Here is a 20,490-nt window from a genome sequence, read left to right as displayed (position 1 = left end):
ATTATTCAAATAAACTATAGTGTTTCTTACCAGCAGCTGCTGTTTCAGGGGGTATTGACTTTTCACTTCTAGGCTCTGGGAGAGGAGATTGATCTAAAACATAATACATAATATGCGTATTAATTATGCGCTTTTCATTGACTGTACTTGGGTCAATAAACTTTTTCTTGATTGTCGTTCTGTCTCTTTGTCCAAAACTGCCGTGAGACTCGCTCATATTAAATGATAATGTAGGATAACTCATGTCTTAAATCGAGTTTAGCTCGACGTGTTTCGGGCTATTTCGTAGCCCTTCTTCACAGGAGCACGCGACTCGGCAAGTGCCGCAACACGCGCGCTCTGCTCGCGCGACTGCCCGACGAAACTAACACCGGCGCACAACTACACGCTTTTCGCCCGCATTTCACGTAGTGCGCGTGTTGCCGCAGCCGCCGAGTCGCGTGCTCCTGTGAAGAAGGGCTACGAAATAGCCCGAAACATGTCCAGCTGAACTCGAGTTAAGACGTGAGTTATCCGTTACAATATCATTAAATATGAGTGTCAGTTTCTTTAAAAAAAACTGTTGTAATATATGCTCCTAATGTACTTAGGAGATGGTCTATAAGACAATGGGCATGTAATTACGATAAAAAATGTACGCTCGATAAATTATAACCACAGAAAACATGTAACAAACTCATGGTTTTAAACAGTCGTCCAGGGGACTTAACCTGGTAACGTTATACTAGAAAAAGTTCATCCAACCTCTATACGACCTCGAGCCAAAGACAAAGCCTCGAGTAAACACTAGTAAATACAAGCCAAAGTATACCTGTGCTCTTGGTCCTTGCAAGACTCGCAATTTTCTCTTTCCGTTTAACTGAAAACAAACAATAATAGTACATTACTGCAGAGGCCATGAAGTAAGGGATTGATGGACGAGTTCGGGGTAGACGGCCGAGTCGTAGACGAGGACGGATAAAACGAATCCAGCAATCCCTGTTCTGGCCGAGACTTGTATAGTGCTTTTCTCAAACAATGTAAGGAAATACTTCATCTATCCATCCATCCATCCATCTATGTATCCATCCATGTATCCATCCATACATCCATCCATCCATCCATCCATCCATCCGTCCGTCCGTCCGTCCGTCCGTCCGTCCGTCCATCTATCCATCCATCCATGCATCGCATCGCATCGCAAAATCGCAAATGCTTACAGAGTAGTGGTGGTTGGCTGTCTGTAATTTTTCCTTTGTCAGTTTAATGTTAGTAAGCAAATTTAAAAAGTTAGAGCAGCGGACAATAATGGATTTTCATACATACTTCATGGCCTAGGCCAAGAAGTTATGTAGGGAGGTGGTAGGGAGCCATAAATGAGAAACTTCATGTCTCCATTTCGTGACATTAACGCATACATTTCCGAGCATGTTTGAGAAAAGACTTTTATTTTCGTATTTTAAAAATCGAAACATGTATTCCCTATCAATCTATCATCATCAACAGCTGGAAGACGTACACTGCTGAGCAAAGGCCTCCCCCTAGAACATTGGTTCTTAAATGGTGGTCCGCGGACCACTGGTGGTCCCTGGAAGAACTCAAAGTGGTCCACGAAGCTATCAACAACGAATTGGCAAAACGACGCGCCAGCCAAATAGCGGTTGCAACCGTTCATTCATTTACAATTTAACTTTTACGGTATTTAGAAATTTTAATTGTATGCTTCATGTACCCTTTACTCATCGCAAATGCTGCAAACTCATTCATTAAACGAGTGTAAAATGTATAACAGCAAATGAGGGCTATCGTTTTTTGTCTTTCTAGATGGCGCCACTGTTGCCTGAGGTTTTAAGTGTGGCTTTCAAAGTCCGTTATTACGGACGTGAACACAAAAATTAGATTAAAATCATATTTAATACACCTTAAAACTGTACCATAAAAATATCGAGCAACCACAGTGTTGCGTAGTCCCCGTTTTGTTCGGAAAAAAAGGGAGGACAAAAGTTTCCGAAAGACAAAACTGTCTCAAAACACAGACTTCGTTGCCCCGTAACGCATAATTACCATAATTAATTTCAGGTAATGCAAAATATTCACAAAATTATTCTAATTATAAGTAAACCCGCGTAGCTCGGCCAAAAACTATGAGATTTGACATTTCGGAGACCTCACGCTACACTAGCGCCTCTAGCGGCGAATTCATACGCGATAGCCCTCATTCTCTGACATTGATTTATTTAGCATTTCTCTAAGTAAATATAAGACTGTCATTAGTAGTAGTTAAGTAATTTGTTGCCTTTTTTTTGAGAATGGGTTATATGCACGTTCTCTTTTTTGCAAATCGTTCTTTGTGTGTTTGTTATTTCTATACTAGTTTTATACTTTATTATTGGGAACTAATAACCTGTGGCAACTTTGTTGGTCAATGTTAGATGTGATTGTTTATAATGTAAGTTTTATTGTACCGTTTGTGCCCAAATACATAAATAAATAAATAAATATTACCTTCAAACAGTTGGTGGTCCCTGGCAAGACAGAAATTTTGTCAAATGGTCCCTCCTGACTAAAAGGTTAAGAACCTCTGCCCTAGAACGTCCCAACGAACGACAACTCGCCACTTGCATCAGTTGCCCGCAACTATCGCAATGTCGTCAATCCACCTAGAGGCATATATCAACGCTTCGTCTTCGGTTCGTGGTCGCCACTCGAGGACCTTTCTCCCCCCAAAAGGTTATCTGTTCTTCCGCCGAATGTAGCCTACCTTTTGCCTATACCAAATCATATTTTTATTGCAACATTTAAAAAAAGCTACAATAAGGGTCTAATAATCTGGTAGTGACATCCGGTAGTTCGGCCAGGATCGTCTCCACAGGACGGAACTCTTCAACGGTTAATGGCATCGACTTGAAATTTGGTATGCAAATGTAGTTTGGGTGACAACACAAGTACAGTCAACAAAAAGTACAGTCAGCAAAAATCTTGTATTAAAAATTTACCAAAAACTTATTTTCCATCGACTTTTGCCGATTCCGCCCATTCCCTAATTACCCATCCATTTCTGCTGACTTCTACTAAGAGGTTAGTGCACGGCATTTACCAGGTTTATTCTGGATGGACGTGGACACGCGACGAGCGGCGCGGACGGCTGGCGGGGGCGAGATCGTAGGGGAGAATCTATCTGGAAATTGATTTTGGATATATAGAAGAAATATAAGGTGCATCGGGGTAAGCGCGCCTACCATTAAAATATCGAAAAGTATTGATATTGCACTACTAACGACATCTTACAGGTCCTTAGGTCAGGTCTTAGGTGCGTGGTTGTAACATGTCGTTATTAGTGCTTATGATTCTTTTCGATATTTTATTAGTAGGCGCACTTGCTCCATTCACCTTATTCAATACAATTCGATTCAATTTGTTTTCCATATATTGTTTTAATTTTATCCATCGCATCGCATCGCAATATCGCAAATGCTTACAGAGTAGTGGTGGTTGGCTGTCTGTAATTTTTCCTTTGTCAGTTTAATGTTAGTAAGCAAATTTAAAAAGTTAGAGCAGCGGACAATAATGGATTTTCATACATACTTCATGGCCTAGGCCACAACGTTATGTAGGGAGGTGGTAGGGAGCCATAAATGAGAAACTTCATGTCTCCATTTCGTGACATTAACGCATACATTTCCGAGCATGTTTGAGAAAATATTTTTTTTTTTTTTGTTTTAAGAGCGTTTATTACAACGTCCCGTAAAACGAATTAATGTTTATGACCTGTTTTTAAACAAAATAAAAGTCTATAACGAATAATTATTGGAGTAGACACATTAACTTCTATATTAAGAAGTGTTCTATCAGAAAACATTATTAATTTACAATATTTTTTTATGAAATAATCGAGAAAAACTAACAAAAATGCAACTCTGCTAGCTCAGCAAGAATAAACGTTCTTAATGAAAAAAAATATACATAACATTTTACATTGTGTCGGATATTAAGTAGTAGATTGTCGTGGCCTGGAAGTAGGCAATTGCTGGCTGAGTATGAGTATTAAACAGACGAGCTTGCGAGTCCGTTTAACTAATACGAAGCCAGCAATTGCTATTCCAGCCGAGACTAATATAAAGCTTTTCTCAAAAATGGTGAATAATTCTGAAATAGAATAAACTTTTTCTCAAAATATATTATAAAATTTAATTTTATTCTAATATTTTTCTTATGCTTTCCCGCCTTTTTTCCACCGAAAACACCACAAGCTGTTTCAGACCCAATAGAAAAAGTCCGGAGTTCCAACAAAATATCTGATACCGGCCATAAGACTTGTGCCAACATTTCCATGGCCTTTTTAACTTTAAAAAAAAATGTGACTGATTGCAAGCGCGCTAATTCATTATTGTCGTGCTAGCGCGCCTGCAATCTTTTTAACTTTTTAATTTTTTCGCCGACCATAAACTATGCACTTCACCTTCTGATATGTAAAGAATAATGTCAACTTTTACGGACATTTTTGAGAAAAAGTCTTTAAAGCTCAGTTTCCACCAATGATATGCAAGGATGTGTCGCGAGGGATGCGTATTTCATTAACCAATAGAAACGCTTCATTTACCTAGCTTCGTTCCTGTAATATATTAATTAAACGTCGCAATTAATTAATGGACTTTATTTCCTTAGGACACAATTACAAAGCAACTATATAAACCGCCATCTTGCAAGTCCTACTATTGGCTCTGTGCACGACATCAGCGCCACCTAGCGTCCGCAACTTTTATGGCTCTGATGCTCTGACGTTTTGAAATTTCATCGCGACATTGTGACAAAAATCAAACCTATAACGTATTAATTTATAATACAAAATTACTGTGATACCGTGATTTGGGTGGACAAAAGGTTGTGAATTCATTTTTGGTCAGGTAAGTAATATTTATTCAAAAGTGTGTTTTATTTTCGTTATGTCAGGGTTTGTTTACTTCATGTTTAGTTGTACTTTTACTGTAAAACGAAAAGATAAAGCTATCTTATTGGTTTCTTTGAATAAAAGTAAAATTATATAATTGTTCTTATATCGCTAGTAATAAATTAAATATCGTTTTCATTTCAGATCAAAGTGAGTATCACTTTGAAGACCGGTTTTGTGAGTATCACTCAATATAAAATTTCAACCACAAACCGTTTCATAAGGAAAATTGTTGCTGGACATGTCCGAGGTGTAGAGGAATTGAAAACAAAACAGGGACAGTGTGCAATAATTCAAGCTCTCATCATAACAAACATCTATCACTAAAATGAGGTAGTTAAAGTCTATACAAATTGCTTTGTTAATGACAGATTCATATGAGTATGACAGATGACAGAGCCAGAACTATTTCTACTTTTGGCCACCATAAGCGCTGCGATAGATTTCATCACCCCCACCTAGTACTTCGCACCCTCCCAATACTCTATCACAGTTCCGCTCATCTGTTTGCCACCAGAGCGGGACTGTGCGCGTACAGGTAAATGGACGTCTCTATTGATTCATGGAAAAGACAGTCATCCTCGCACATCTCGGGTGGAAACGCCTCATGGACGGTTCTTTAGTGAGATAAAACTTCTTACCCGTCGCTGCTGTTTTAGCTGGCGCCGGAATACTTTCTGAGGTAAGCTTCTCTAAGCTCGTAGGTTGATCTAGAAAAAAATACAATGTACCGGGTGTGGCCTGTAATACGAGCGAATAATTAAAACAAAGATCATACTCGTCAAACTGAACAACATTAGTGCAGCGACTTTGGAAAATAATGGAGTGTTTAGATTTTCCTTTTTTCATACAAATTAAATACTGCAATCAATGTACGCTATCCTAGAACACAATGAGGGCTATCGCGTATGAATTCGCCACTAGAGGTGCTAGTGTAGCGTGATGTCTCCGAAATGTCAAATCTCATAGTTTTTGGGTGAGCTACGCGGGTTTATTTATAATTAGAATAAGTTTGTGAATATTTTGAAATATCTGAAATTAATTATGGCAAATATGCGTTCCGGGGCAATGAATGTCTGTGTTTTGAGACAGTTTTGCCTTTCGGAAACCTTTGTCCTCCCTTTTTTCCGAACAAAACGGGGACTATGCAACACTGTGGCATGCTCGATATTTTTATGGTACGGTTTTAAGGTGTATTAAATATGATTTTAATCTAAACTTTGTTTTCACGCCCGTAATAACAGACTTTGAAAGCCATACTTAAAAACCTCACGCAACAGTGCGCCATCTAGTGAGACAAAAAACGATAGCCCTCATTGACGTCGCCTGTCACATCAACCATTTTGTTTTTTCGAATAAACTTTAAAGTGTAATAAAAATTAAAAAAACTAATTATTTTTAAAAGTCGCTGAACTAATGTTGTTCAGTTTGACGAGTATGATCTATGTTTTAATTATCAGCTCATATTACAGGCCACACTCGGTATACTCAGCGGATCAAAATTTGGCACACCCTACATTCAAAATTTTCTATCCATGGTCCAACTAGCCATGGTGGCCGAGTGGTTTGACCTATGGCCTCTCAAGCCGAAGATCGTGGGTTCAAACCCCGGCTCGCACCGCTGAGTTTCTCGAAATTCATGTGCGGAATTACATTTGAAATTTACCACGAGCTTACGGTGAAGGAAAACATCGCGAGGAAACCTGCACAAACCTACGAAGCAATTCAATGGTGTGTGTCAAAAGTTCCCAATCCGCACTGGCCCCGCGTGGGAACTACGGCCCAAGCCCTTTCACTCTGAGAGGAGGCCTGTGCCCAGCAGTGGCACGTACATATATAGGCTGGGACGATAATACTCGTATTATAAGCCAGGAACGATCCAACTAGAAGATCATTTTGTAAATATACATCTCGCCATATACAGTATGTTATCCGCAGCCAGGCTTTTTCAAGGGAGCTGAAAGTAACGTATTGCTGTAACTAGAGATGTGTAAATCCGGATCTGAAGATTCAAAAGAGTCAGATCCTCAAGCGGATCCGAATCCCTTTATGACTCCTTTCAAATCTTATTGACTCCGGAGTTACAAACTCCGACCAAGTTCGGCCGGATCGAGCGGCTCGTGATCGCCGTCACACTCACTCGCTCCGCTTTCACTCTCGGCTCGGATCGGATCTTATTACGTTTGGTCGAGCGCTGAGTGAGCCTACCTACCTACTTACGTCGGTACTCGGACGGACTTCTCGCTCGGTTATATTGGAAAGAAATGAGATAGAATTAAAACACAATATAATATTACCGGAGCGGGCGACGCATATTTAACACTGTTTTCAAGCTTCAAATAGTCAAACAGAAAACTATTAGGTTCTTAAAGTAGCTCATATGTGGTTCTTTAAAAAATACACAATGTAGAATTTTTCAACATTAAAACGACGAAACGAAACGGTACTTCAGTTCAGTACCTTGACCTTGGTACCTACCGAACCGAGCCGGGCCGCATCGGCCATAGATAAATTAATAATCGCTCGAAAGAACCGGAGTCAATAAAGGAGTCGGATTCAATAAGCGGATTCGGTACCGACACCGGAGCTGGATCTAGTGAGTCAGATCACTTCGCGGAGTTGAGATTACCCATGTCTGTCTGTAACTTAACCATCATCATCCCAGCCTATTTACGTCCCATTAATGGGCACAGGCCTCCTATGAGAATGCCCAGGAAAGGCGGGCCCAGTGCGAATTGGGAACTTGACACGCACCATTGAATTGCTTCGCAGGTTCGAGCAGGTTTCCTCACGACGTTTTCCGATAGGTCAAACCACTAGGCCACCACGGCTTTTTTTTTTCTTAACAACCATGCCATTAATTTAATTATTAATAAATAAACGAGTTACATTTTTTACCGTTCAGTATATATAGTGCAACCTCGCTACTCCGCTACCACATGTGGGGGGACAGCACAGTATGTTGTTATGTGGGTGACACTATCCCGGCCCAGATAATACCGGGATGGAAATACCGACCTTGTTTTTCGTGTACACGCCCATAGAAGCTCCTGTCAGTTTCTATGGGCGTGTACACAAAAAACAGGGCCGGCATTTCCATGTCGGTGTTATCCGGGCCGGGAAACAGTGTCACCCTTAAGATTGGTTACTTGGAATCTTTTTGTATTTTTTATTTCAATTCCAAATTTTTTGTTACTTTTACAGTACAAACTAAAATATAGATGCATAGAAAAACCAGAAAAATAAGACCAGCGCTGGGAATCGAACCCAGGTCCTCGGCAATCCGTGCCACGTGTATGTGTATCACTGTCCAGTGGTGATGTAGTGGTATAACACGTGGCACGGAATACCGAGGACCTGGGTTCGATTCCCAGCGCTGGTCTTATTTTTCTGGTTTTTCTATGTATGTTTTTGTATTTTCGATAGTGTCACCCTTGTAATGTTATCATTCAGAGCTTCTCGTTCTTCCACTCATGAGTCGAAATGCTTCCGTTTAGGTCCGTTTGACGCTACAGTGCTTTTATTGTAGCATGGTGCGGGTGACAGCTGTCAATATCACTAGACTAGACAGTGAAAGTGTCGAAACTCGAGTCGATAACACCAAGTTTAAAATCTTTATCATAGTTAATGTTGTCATTAATCCGATTATAATGCTATTTTTTTATTCCATCATCATCATCATCATCCCAGCCTATATACGTCCCACTGCTGGGCACAGGCCTCCTCTCAGAACAAGAGGGCTTGGGCTATAGTTCCCACGCGGGCCCAGTGCGGATTGGGAACTTCACACGCACCATTGAATTGCTTCGCTGGTGTGTGCAGGTTTCCTCACGATGTTTTCCTTCACCGCAAAGCTCGTGGTAAATTTCAAATGTAATTCCGCACATGAATTTCGAAAACTCAGAGGTGCGAGCCGGGGTTTGAACCCACGACCCTCTGATTGAGAGGCGATAGGTCAAACCACTAGGCCACCACGGCTTTATTCCATGTTGGAACATTATTTGCCACTTAATTAAAGGCTCAACGGAGTTTACAAGAATGTTCGTTATTTAGCATTTAAAAAGTACCGATATAACTCAAGAGCCATTAGGTCCCATCACTAAACGAGTCTCTGGTGTTTCGTTACACGCATATTACGTTTCTTTACTTAATTGTGCTTAAATTTAATTAATTGATTATAAAAATATGACAGGTTAAATTTATTTCGTATAACATAGTTCTTTATGTTCAAATATTTTAAGCCATTCATATTCAGGCCACGAGTACCACTGAAATATACTTCCATATCTTAAGACCGCAGCAACTTTTTTTGAGTAAAACGAAACGGTGCATCAAATGTCATCCGCACTTCTAGAATGAGAGCTCTGGGGGCCTACCATGATCTTTTCATAAACAATCCAAACGCAGAGCAGTTCAATTTAGGCACCTAAACTGAATCGTCGAAATTAGTACCACGACGTTTATTTCTCAGAGCTGAGTCTCAATGGTTTACAAGTGAATGAAAAACCGATATTGTCTCTGGTCCGAAACTGAAACGCTAAGTCGCGAAAGGGATGCCGCTATAGGCAAACCAAATATTGTATACTAAAACCTCTTTATTTTGGAAAACCATAACACTATGTCATTCCGTGTTCTTAGCAACCGTTGTGCTGATTACAAATAATGTTTACGCTGTCACTAATCCACGAGTCTCTTTTCTCACTGAAAAATTAGTTTTATCAATGAGGAGTTAAGAAGCACAATGTCGTGAGGAGTACCTATGAAAAGTTATAAAACTTGAATAAAAGTTAAAAAGTTGTTGAAGTTTAAAAATTACTCCAAGTAAAATAGTTAGAAGTCCAAAATAATTGACAGAATGGATAACTTATACTGAATCGTTAAATTTGACACTGAAGCGATTCAATTCCCACTCAAGTTAAGCGTCATGGTATCAAAATGTCTGTATCGCTGTCGCTGAACCGTGCTTGAACTGAATCGCAAAAGTAACGTCGTGGTACGAAATAGCGATGCAGTTCAGTTTAGAGCCTAAACTGAATCGTATTAAGAGAGCGTGGTAGGCCCCCTGTAGTCCCGCTTGCGGGATTGATTGTCTCATTCAGTTATTTAATAAAAGAAGAATTAGTGAAATTATGGATAAAACTAAAAGTACCTGTGCTGTTGAGCCTGGCAGGGATAATGACTTTTCTTTTCGGTTTTACTGAAAATAACAAAACAAAACATACTGTTATTAAAACATTCGCGGTTAAACGTCATCACCAGCCGGAAGACGTCCAATATATATATTTGAACAGACAGATAAAAAAAATGCCCGCATATTATCTATTGTTTAAATTGATACGCGAGTGCGTGTGGTGTAAATGTAAAAAAACTCACGAAGGGGCTACTATTAATAATAATTCCAGTAATAATCCTACTAATATTATAACTGGTGAAATTACTGGCACTTGAGGTATCCCATCTTAAGCCTCTAGGTTGGCAACGCATCTGCAATACCCCTGGTGTTGCAGGTGTTTATGGGCGGTGGTGATCTCTTACCATCAGGAGACCCACTTGCTCGTTTGCCATCCAGTCGAATAAAAAAAAAAAAAAAACTGCGAATATTTGTATGTGTGTGTGTGTGTTTGTTGCTCCTTCGCGCTATAACGGCTGGGCGGATTTGCATGAAATTTGGCATGAAGATAGCTGGACATTAGGAACAACACATAGGCTACTTTTTATCCCAATATTTTCACGGGATCGAAATAAAATCTAAATCGCTCATGAATTTGGCACTGTTGTCTTCTGTGCAAGGTAATGCCCTAACTCCCCCCTCACTAACCCTCTAATTTCGCATGCCATTTGTGGTATAGTTTAGTGATTCGTGTGTTATTTTCAAGATCTTATTGTACCTAAAATCCTGTGAAGTAAATTACTTTGAATGACATTACATCCACAACAAATTTTTTGGGGATCCCCATGGGAAATTAGTAACATAAATCCCGGAATTTCAATTCAACTGCTGTATCTAATGATGTACGCATGCAAAGCCGCGGGTAAACACTAGTGACGCAGTCAGCGCGTCGCCTGAGGGGATCCTTCCGACTGCCATATACATAATGTAATGTTTTTCATAAGTATTTTCCCGCTGAAACTGTACATTTTCATACATTTTTAAATGGTCATCCTATAGAACTCTATAGGTTAAGGTTTGTTTTATAACAAAAAAAAGTTATGTCAAACATTAAAATATGACAAAAATTACATTATGAAAAACAATTTTCGACTAGTCGATATAGACCGTCACCTGAGCTTTGCCTGGGGCGGCGTGTGGCGCGGACGGCGGGCGAGGGCGGCGCGGGCGCCCCGGCGCGCCGCGACGAGCGCCGCACGATCGCCTTAGTCTTGAAGGGCGCGCTCGGGATCGGGCTCGGCAGCGGGCTCGGCAACGGACGACCTAAACACAACTCAAGCGTGATATAAAAGAAAGACACAAAGAAATACAGTGTAGTCCGTTTAGTACGACTTCGCATTTAACAACCAACCGTTTTTAGCGACGTAATGAGGGCTATCGCGTATGAATTCGCCACTAGAGGCGCTAGTGTAGCGTGAGGTCTCCGAAATGTCAAATCTCATAGTTTTTGGGTGAGCTACGCGGGTTTATTTATAATTAGAATAACTTTGTGAATATTTTGCAATAACTGAAATTAATTAAGGCAAATATGCGTTCCGGGGCAACGAATGTTTGTGTTTTGAGACAGTTTTGTCTTTCGGAAACCTTTGTCCTCCCTTTTTTCCGAACATAACGGGGACTATGCAAAACTGTGGCATGCTCGATATTTTTATGGTACGGTTTTAAGGTGTATTAAATATGATTTTAATCTAAACTTTGTTTTCACGCCCGTAATAACAGCCTTTGAAAGCCATACTTAAAAACCTCACGCAACAGTGCACCATCTAGTGAGACAAAAAACGATAGCCCTCATTACATCCGTTCGTTTAGTACGGCGTCCGGTTAGTACGACGTAATATCACCGTTCCCTTGGCCGTCGTTATAACCGGATTCTACTGTAGTAATTTATGCAACTGTTACGTAATAAGAAGTTTTCCGACAAAACACTATGGAAAACATTATTAACTGCATCTGTAAATGACAGGGTATGTCCATGTTATGCAAACCTTCAAAACAACAGCCTTTCACAGCTCTGTCTATTCTAAATATTATCATACAAAATATACGGGGTAATCGGTGTTGCTCGCATACGTGATCTGACTGTACCTGCAGATAGTATAGATATCCTCCTGGCGCTGCGTTTAAACTTGCGGCTGACTATACTCTTGCTCGACGGACATTTGAAGGTGAAGCTTCCTTCCTTCTTTTTTTCTACAACAAATACAATATATCGTAATTATGTTTAGAACTCTCATGATCTTCAAACATAATCTCAAAATCTTATGCGTCTTTTTTGACAAATTAGTACATTGTGTCTTAAGGGCGGTAAATAAGGAATTACGAACGAGAGTCTATTAGAAGAATTTTAATGAGTCGATGTTCGTAATTCTAGTACCGCCCGTGCGACATACAATCTTTTTCATCACATTTGCAAGTAAAATTTTATATTTGTAAAAGAAAAAATATAATTGTTCCAAATATTGGCGATACCTTAGGCTGTGCTCTTGGCAGCGTCGCCCTCAACCTCCCCCTCCCTCGGTATGCGCCGCAACGTGCGTGTGCATGTGGACCATGTGGTCCTGCAGCAGCGCCATCAGTACGGGCACTGACTCATTGACCGACCTTGGGCTTCATGACAAGACAACGTGTACGCGCAATGACTCATTTACCGACCACGGGTTTCATGACAAGCACATTAAAGGTCGAGGGTTTTATTTGGGGGGTTGCAACTAAGGTAGCCTGCATGTTACGACACTGTTTACGAGCAAGTGTGATGAAAAATATATTTTATTCGTGAATTTATAAAAATTGTATATGTTACCGTAACTAAGCCGAAGTGTGCATTATTAAGGATCACATGTTAATAAAACAATCATTGCTAAATCGATTTAAACAATGTACCAGAAACCTATCGTAAATCTATCTCGCTCTAACATACGCATATCATATCGTTCTTTCTCTTACATCGTGGAACTATTACAACTTTCTAAACCTACAGATATACGAGTAAAAATAAAAACATGAAGCTGAAAACGAAACAAATAGTCTCCCAGACTTAAAGTTCGCTCGATGCTCTGCAGGTAACATCAGTCAAATAAGCCAATCAACATTTTTACCGACACTAATCTGTTACAACGACAACAACAATCATGCACATTTTTCATAACACATAATAATAGATTTTGTGTGAAGTAAACTGTAAGTAATATTAACCGACAGTGTAACATACGAAGAGCAATGTACTAATAAAGTTTTAAAATGTTGCTATAGTATAACTCGTTAAATATCTATGTTGGAAATAAACGATGTATTTTGAAAACACCACAAGAGACAATATTCCGGTAACTGATACCGGAGACTTGGCTGTATAAGTGTCCATGGTAAAAAAAAAGACTCATTGGCGCGTAAATGCTTGCAATCAATAAGCCACTATGTTCTTACGTAGAATAATGAGTTACACACAACAACAATACATTACAAGACGTACGTCGATTATAACCGATGGTATACATATATTCTAACGCTATGGCTGTATTATTATGCCCTCGGCCACAAGCTCGGGCAAGTCAATCACATGTACGTACTGCACTTTTCATACCTACGCTCGGCGGTCGCTCTAAGGTTGTCAACTATGGCTTATGCACCAAAAAACTATCGTGGTAGCGGCACTCTTATCTAGTTGTTTGATTTATTGTTGAGAATGAAACGGGAAGAAGGTATATTACAAATTTGACACATAAAATAACTCGATAAAAATATACGATTTCGACACTGGCGAAATGCATGATTATTTTATTTTAAAGTGTAATAAATTCGCATTCTCATTTTATCGCACAAACAAGTTCGCAGACGCGTGTCTCAAGCGGATGGCACTCGCGCTCGCGCTGGTCCCAACCGGTCCGAGATACCGTGTCCGTGAGCAGTGTCTATGTGTGCGTTGCTCGAGCGCACTTGTATGGAGATTGATTTCTGTACCTATCTGTTTTGTGCACTAGTAAACATGATCTCATCCGCAAAGCGTTCGCATCGCATTGGAAATGAATCTTTTATAGATAGCAAACATTCGCGCCAGCAATAACTTATTTAATAAAATTAAAATTCAACCCTACAGATAATACAAACTTAAAAAAAAAACTGCAAGTCCGCAATTTATTTGTTACTGAAACAAGTGTAAACATTATGAACGTCATCTCATACTAATATTATAAATGCAAACTTTGTGAGTGAGTGAATATGTTTTTTCCTCCTTCACTCTAAAACAGCTGGACGGATTTGGATAAAATTTGGCATGAAGATAGCTGGATATCTGGAATAACACATGGGCCACTTTTATCATGATATTACCACAGGATCAGGCTAAAATCTCGAAATCTCATCGCCTATAGTCGTGAAATTTGTCAATTTGGTTTGTAACATCCTAATCCGATATAATAAACATTAAACCTACCCTAATTAATAACCTAACCAACAAAAAGTTGGAAAACCCCCGACTTTGTCACTTCAAAGTTCAATTTCTCAAAAACGGCTGAACCGATTTTGATGCAACATATCTAAGAACCATCGCTAGAAAACTTGCTTTTAAATAAAACAAACTGCATTCAAATCGGTCCACCCGTTTAAGAGCTACGATGCCACTGACAGACACACAGACATAACACCCCTCTTTTTGCGTCGGGGGTTAAAAAGGTACTTTCAGTTATTTTTTGTCGCAACAAACTTTTCTACAACACAATAACGTTTCGTTCGAACGAAAGCGACAAGTTTCCTTAGTTATTAAAGACGAATCCATTTCGACCCACGCTACGTAGGTACGCAATATGCAGCCAACCGTGCGGTTTGAGCGTGCCGTCTCTTTCTCAAACAATAGTTTGAAGAGGGACGGCACGATAAAACCGCGCGACTAACCTCATAGTGCGTAAATCGCCTAAAAAAACGGTATATCCCTAAGGACCTATGATAGCTGTCGCGGTTTGCGCGGAGCGGGCGGCCGCCTGTTGAACAACAGTACGAGCAGCAGGGCTACTACAAAACTCAAAGTTCGTGTCGTGCGGTCCCTCTGACACTTATACTATTTAATACGAGAGCGAGTGGGACGGTACGACACGAACTTCGAGTTTCGTAGTAGCCCTGCAGCGCTAACTGCGCGCGTCGCGTGCACAGGGTTGTACCTGCGCCCGCGCCAGCTAACGTACGCCCGAATAAGTACGTACCTGGAGGCGTTTCCTTAGCTGTGCTTGATAAATATAACAAGGGCATGTCATCTTCAGATTTGTCTTCGCGGTTCACGCAGGGTCGCTTCTTACTTGGGGACTGGAAAAACAAATAATATACGATGTGGTGCATAGGAGAAATTTGTGTCTGCACTCCTGTCCAGTGGTAGTGTAGGGGTATGGCACGCAGCACGGAATGCTGAGGACCTGGGTTCGATTGCCAGCGCTGGTCTCTTTTTCTGGTTTTTCTGTGCATCAATGTTTCAGTTTGTATTTTCGATATGGCTTTTACGGGGTGACCGTAAAAGTAACAAAATTTGGAGTTCAAATGAAAATGTCTTTTAGACTCCAAAAACTAACAATATACGAAAATTGAAAATACAAACTGAATAAGACCAGCACTGGGAATCGAACCCAGGTCCTCGGTATTCCGCGTGCTATACCGCTACACCACTGCTGGTCAATATAGAGCCATCGTGAGAGGAAGTCTTTGCCCCGCAGTGGGGCATATATAAGCGAGAAGATGATGATAATAAAAAAATACAAAATGAAATCCTACTAGTAACGTAATCCTAAGTATGTGGGTGTCTGTGCATGATTTGAGGCTGTACGAGTAAGTGCAAGGTTGTAAGGATTTATTTAATAGAATGTGTTGCTAGTAACATCCTACTAATATTATAAATGTGAAAGTTTGTATGTGGGTGACTGAGTGAGGTAGGCAGGATCAAAATCTTCAAAAATTGCGTTATATTTAACATGTAGGTCCTCGCACACCCCCTTTTACGTAAAAAAAAAACATATCAAAATCGGTCCGTCGGTTTGAGTGAGAGCTATGTCAATCTTATAACACGCCTCTTTGTGCGTCAGGGTTTATAAACCTTACGTAAAAAAATGTACAAAAGTCCCATACAATAGAACAGTAAAATAAAAAACAGTATACACACCTTCGCTACCTCCACAGCAGCAGCCTTCCTCTTGAGAACGCGCGCCTCCGGCTTAGGCTTGTCCCTAGGCCGAAGGCACATGCTATTGTTCTTCTTCTTTGCTTTAAAAGCCAGTTGTCGCTTCTTCACTTTTAACGTGGGAACTGTCACGGGGATTTCGTCTTCTCGAAGCCTCTCCAGCAAGACCATAGGCTGCTTGTGTCTATGTACATCTGGAATATTGGATTACCGTTTATTTATTTAGTCAAGGAGAGCAAACAGAAGTGTATACATTAGTGATGTAACGAATGACATTTTTGAACATTCGCAAATATGCGAATATTCAGTTTTTCGTTTTGGCGCCAAATGGCAGTCTCGTTCGAACGAAGTGCGTTCGGTTTATACTTTGTTCCGAGAATTACCCAGTTTATTACGCATCGCAAAGTAAATAAATTATTTATTTATACCCAATGATTAAGTGAAGACTGATAATGTGATTACGAGATTAAGTTATTTTTTTGTATAAAAAACATAAGAAATTAATGTATTTCGATTTTATTAACCTATCTATTATCTAATAATTGTATATTTTATTCTGATATTCATATTCGCAAAACATTCGCAGAAATTTTGCGAATGCGAATGCTAATATGCAAAAATATGCGAATATTCGCGAATGCGAAAATTATTTCAGAGACCAACATGCACTACCTTCCTAACCAGCTCCCACTAAAACATGTAAGTGGTATTTATAACTAGACAACTACACTGCACTTGACACAATACTACATAATTTTGTTAATTTTTAATTAATTTATTTATTTAGGAGAACAAACAGCGAGCTTCATCTACTTAATTTATTAACAACATAGGATTTCTTACAATTCGTTTTTAAATTTCTGTCCAGAAATATTGACAATACACTACACTGCGCATGGCTGCACTCGGCCAGTTTGATACTTACTTTGCAATGCTACTATGTCCAGTAGACTCCTGGCCGACATGCCATTGTGGTATACTGTCCGCTGATCCTCCTTATCTGGCTTGCGCTCCGGGGCGGGCGGAGGCACGCTGATGCTGGGCGGGATCGGCACGCCCTGGGCAAACTTGCGCTGCACTAGTCTCATCGCGCAACTCCTGGACCATACAAGAAAAAAAAAATACCCTCAGAACTACACTTGGGAAGAAATTAACAATGAGGGCTACTTGACAGGCAAAAGATCGTTTGCCGTTACGGTCTTGCTTGCAATTGGCTCATTTACGCCATCTAGCGATATTCCGTCTGTCAATCCATTCTAATGTTATAAATCTGAAAGTGTGTGTTTGTATGTTTGGTCCGTCTTTCACGCCGCAACAGAGCAATGGATCGACGTGGTTTTTGGCATAGTGTTAGTTTATGTTCAATGTTTATTGGTAATACTAACAGCTAAAAAAGTATTTCAGTTTTTGTCAAAATTCCCACGGGATAGGGAATAAATGTGATTTATATTTTCGCTTAAAAGTGGCTCTAACTCCGTTATTATAAATATTAGAGACTCCAAATTCGGCATGCAAAACACAACGGCAATATAAAACAAATACGGCAGTGTTCGTGCAGTTTTCCATGCGACGGCGTGCTATCAATGAGGGCTATCGTTTTTTGTCTCACTAGATGGCCCACTGTAGCGTGAGGTTTTTAAGTATGGCTTTCAAAGTCTGTTATTACGGGCGTGAAAACAAAGGTTAGATTAAAATTATATTTAATACACCTTAAAACCGTACCATAAAAATATCGAGCATGCCAAAGTGTTGCATAGTCCCCGTTTTGTTCGGAAAAAAGGAGGACAAAGGTTTCCGAAAGACAAAACTGTCTCAAAACACAGACAATCATTGCCCCGAATCGCATATTTGCCATAATTCATTTCAGATATTGCAAAATATTCACAAAAATTTTCTAATTATAAATTAAACCCGCGTAGCTCACCCAAAAACTATGAGATTTGACATTTCGAAGACCTCACGCTACACTAGCGCCTCTAGTGGCGAATTCATTCGCGATAGCCCTCATTGTGTTTGCACCCAAGCTGATTTGGTTAGCCGACTGCATTGCAGCCCCCCTCGGCTCGGCCCCTCAACCCCGCGGCCAGCCCCTCCTCAAACAAGCCAGGCCGTTCCGGAGACGGTCAACCAAAGGATGAGTAGGGTGAAGCGGAATTTGCGAACTGGTTGAGCGAGTGGTTATGATTTTAAATTTGTTAATGAATAGTATTTAGATATAAAACTAATTAATACGTGATAAAACTAGGAGAAAAACGGAAACGTGTAGTTTACTACAGTCAAAATAACTCCATGGTGCCTATAATTTGTCGCCGTCTTTATTTTATTTAAAACATTTCAATCCGTCCCAGTATTTTAGTTTATCTCAACTATCTATATCTATATACATAAAAGAAGAAACTGACTGACTGACTGACTTATAGATCAACGCACAGCCCAAACCGCTAGGTCTAGAAACTTGAAATTTGGAATATATGTTCTTTAATAGGTGTAGACGCGCACTAAGAAAGGATTTTTCGAAATTCCCACGGGATAGGGAATAAAATGGGATTTATATTTTCACTTCAAAATGGCCCTATTTGCGTAACTATAATTATTAGAAACTTCAAATTTGGCATGCAGGTAGGTAAAAACTGTTTCAAAGATTTTCCGAATATCCCACGGGATAAAACTAATAAAGAGGATTTTATATACTTACCAACTGAATCAGAAAACGATAAGCTAAACCAATAAAACTGGGGACTGGAGATTTGGCAAACTGATGTAAATCTGGTAACAATTATTTAGCAGTGACATCCTACTCATTCTGGTGAGGATCGTCTCCGTAGAAGGGAACTCCTCAAAAGTTGATGGCACACGCAAAAAACATTACATGATTGTTAAATTTCAATGACAATGCGTTTATATGATATACACCGCCTGATGCTGCAGCCAGGGTTGGCTGCTGATGACGGAACTCCTCAAGGGCTGATAGCATAGATACGAAATTTTACATGTACGTTCAACGAGCTGACACAATTACTTTGCCCACCCGCGACCTTTATGATAGCTACTTTTGTGCCCATGCAATGTGTGTTCATGCAGTTCCTCCACTTCCACACTGTAAGAACACACAAATCCATCTATCACCACCACCACTTTACACTGACGCGTTTCGAACTCAACCAGAGCTCATCTTCAGAGCAACACAACCGTTCAGCATGCTACGGTGTGAAATTTGGCATAGATGGACCTAAAGTAATGCAGAGGTGCACTAGGGCAAAGATTAGAGAAATAGAAAGAATAGGAAAATATCTCAACTTTGTTTTTTTCTTTGTTTGTTGGGGGTCATCTCTGAAACTATTGAGCTGATTTAAATAATTCTTTTATCAATAGAAAGATACACTATCTCTGATTGACATTAGACTACTTACTTTAAGAAAAATTGCATACTTTCCGCAGAATAAAAATAAGTTTCAATTTTGAGGCACATTTTCAAAATTATTTCAATAATAGAAAGCTACAATGTGTGGCTCCAATCGACAATTAAGAATATTAAAATAGATCATAACAGTAATTCATGTCCCGCGGGAACTTTACAATTTCTCGGGATATAATCCTATATCGTGTATGAAGTCGCGGGCAAAAGAAACGCGTAGTATGTACTTTAACGTTTTCTAAAATTCCAACCCTGAATCAGCGAAGCAGGGTTTCAAAGTTGGTAAGAATCATAATTAATTACGTATGTAGGTCGATTTTTGTATTACAAAATTTGCACCATCTGTCTAAAAGAAAATCCGTCTGTATTTGTATTTCCATATAATCCTCCGAAAAATTAATCAAAACACGAAAAAAGGATCGCAGAAAGTAAATGTATGTTACTCCAAATTTAACGCGAGCGAAGCCGCGGGCAAAAGCCAGTCTATATATATAAAAGAAGAAACTGACTGGCTGACTGACTGACTGACTTACTATAGATCAACGCACAGCCCAAACCGCCTAGAAACTTGAAATTTGGTACAGGGGTTCTTTTTATAATGTAAATGAGCACTAAGAAAGGATTTTTAGAAATTCATCCCCTAAGGGGGTGAAAAAGGGGGTGAAGTTAATATGGAATTTTCTCATTACTCGACTTAGAAGTATGAAAATAGGTGTAAAAGTTCTCGGTTACAATTAAAAATTAACTGTGTAAGTGGAATGGATAAAATTCCCCCCTAAAGGGGTAAAATGGGGGGGTAAAGTTTGTATGGAAATTTTCTCATTTCT

At 39.7% G+C, this 20,490-nt stretch overlaps 1 protein-coding gene across 3 annotated transcripts in view; it reads right to left on the bottom strand.

Moving 5' to 3' along the window:
• Jarid2 (Jumonji, AT rich interactive domain 2) overlaps positions 1-20,490 on the bottom strand; it is a 61,941-nt gene that overhangs the window by 31,955 nt on the left and 9,496 nt on the right. For all 3 annotated transcript variants that reach the window (XM_074100705.1, XM_074100696.1, XM_074100687.1), the window contains 10 exons: positions 17,174-17,346; positions 16,231-16,442; positions 15,287-15,386; positions 12,183-12,287; positions 11,211-11,360; positions 10,077-10,124; positions 5,569-5,637; positions 3,077-3,157; positions 812-859; positions 31-93 (listed from right to left, as the gene is read on the bottom strand). In XM_074100705.1, the coding sequence (XP_073956806.1) occupies positions 31-93; positions 812-859; positions 3,077-3,157; positions 5,569-5,637; positions 10,077-10,124; positions 11,211-11,360; positions 12,183-12,287; positions 15,287-15,386; positions 16,231-16,442; positions 17,174-17,346 (1,049 nt within the window). The remainder of the gene's footprint in view (positions 1-30; positions 94-811; positions 860-3,076; positions 3,158-5,568; positions 5,638-10,076; positions 10,125-11,210; positions 11,361-12,182; positions 12,288-15,286; positions 15,387-16,230; positions 16,443-17,173; positions 17,347-20,490) is intronic.

Source organism: Choristoneura fumiferana, chromosome Z (assembly GCF_025370935.1).
Source record: "Choristoneura fumiferana chromosome Z, NRCan_CFum_1, whole genome shotgun sequence".
NCBI classification, from domain to species: Eukaryota; Metazoa; Arthropoda; class Insecta; order Lepidoptera; family Tortricidae; genus Choristoneura; species Choristoneura fumiferana.
The sequence above is the reverse complement of the archived record's forward strand: the minus strand, read 5'-3'. Positions and strand labels throughout refer to the sequence as shown.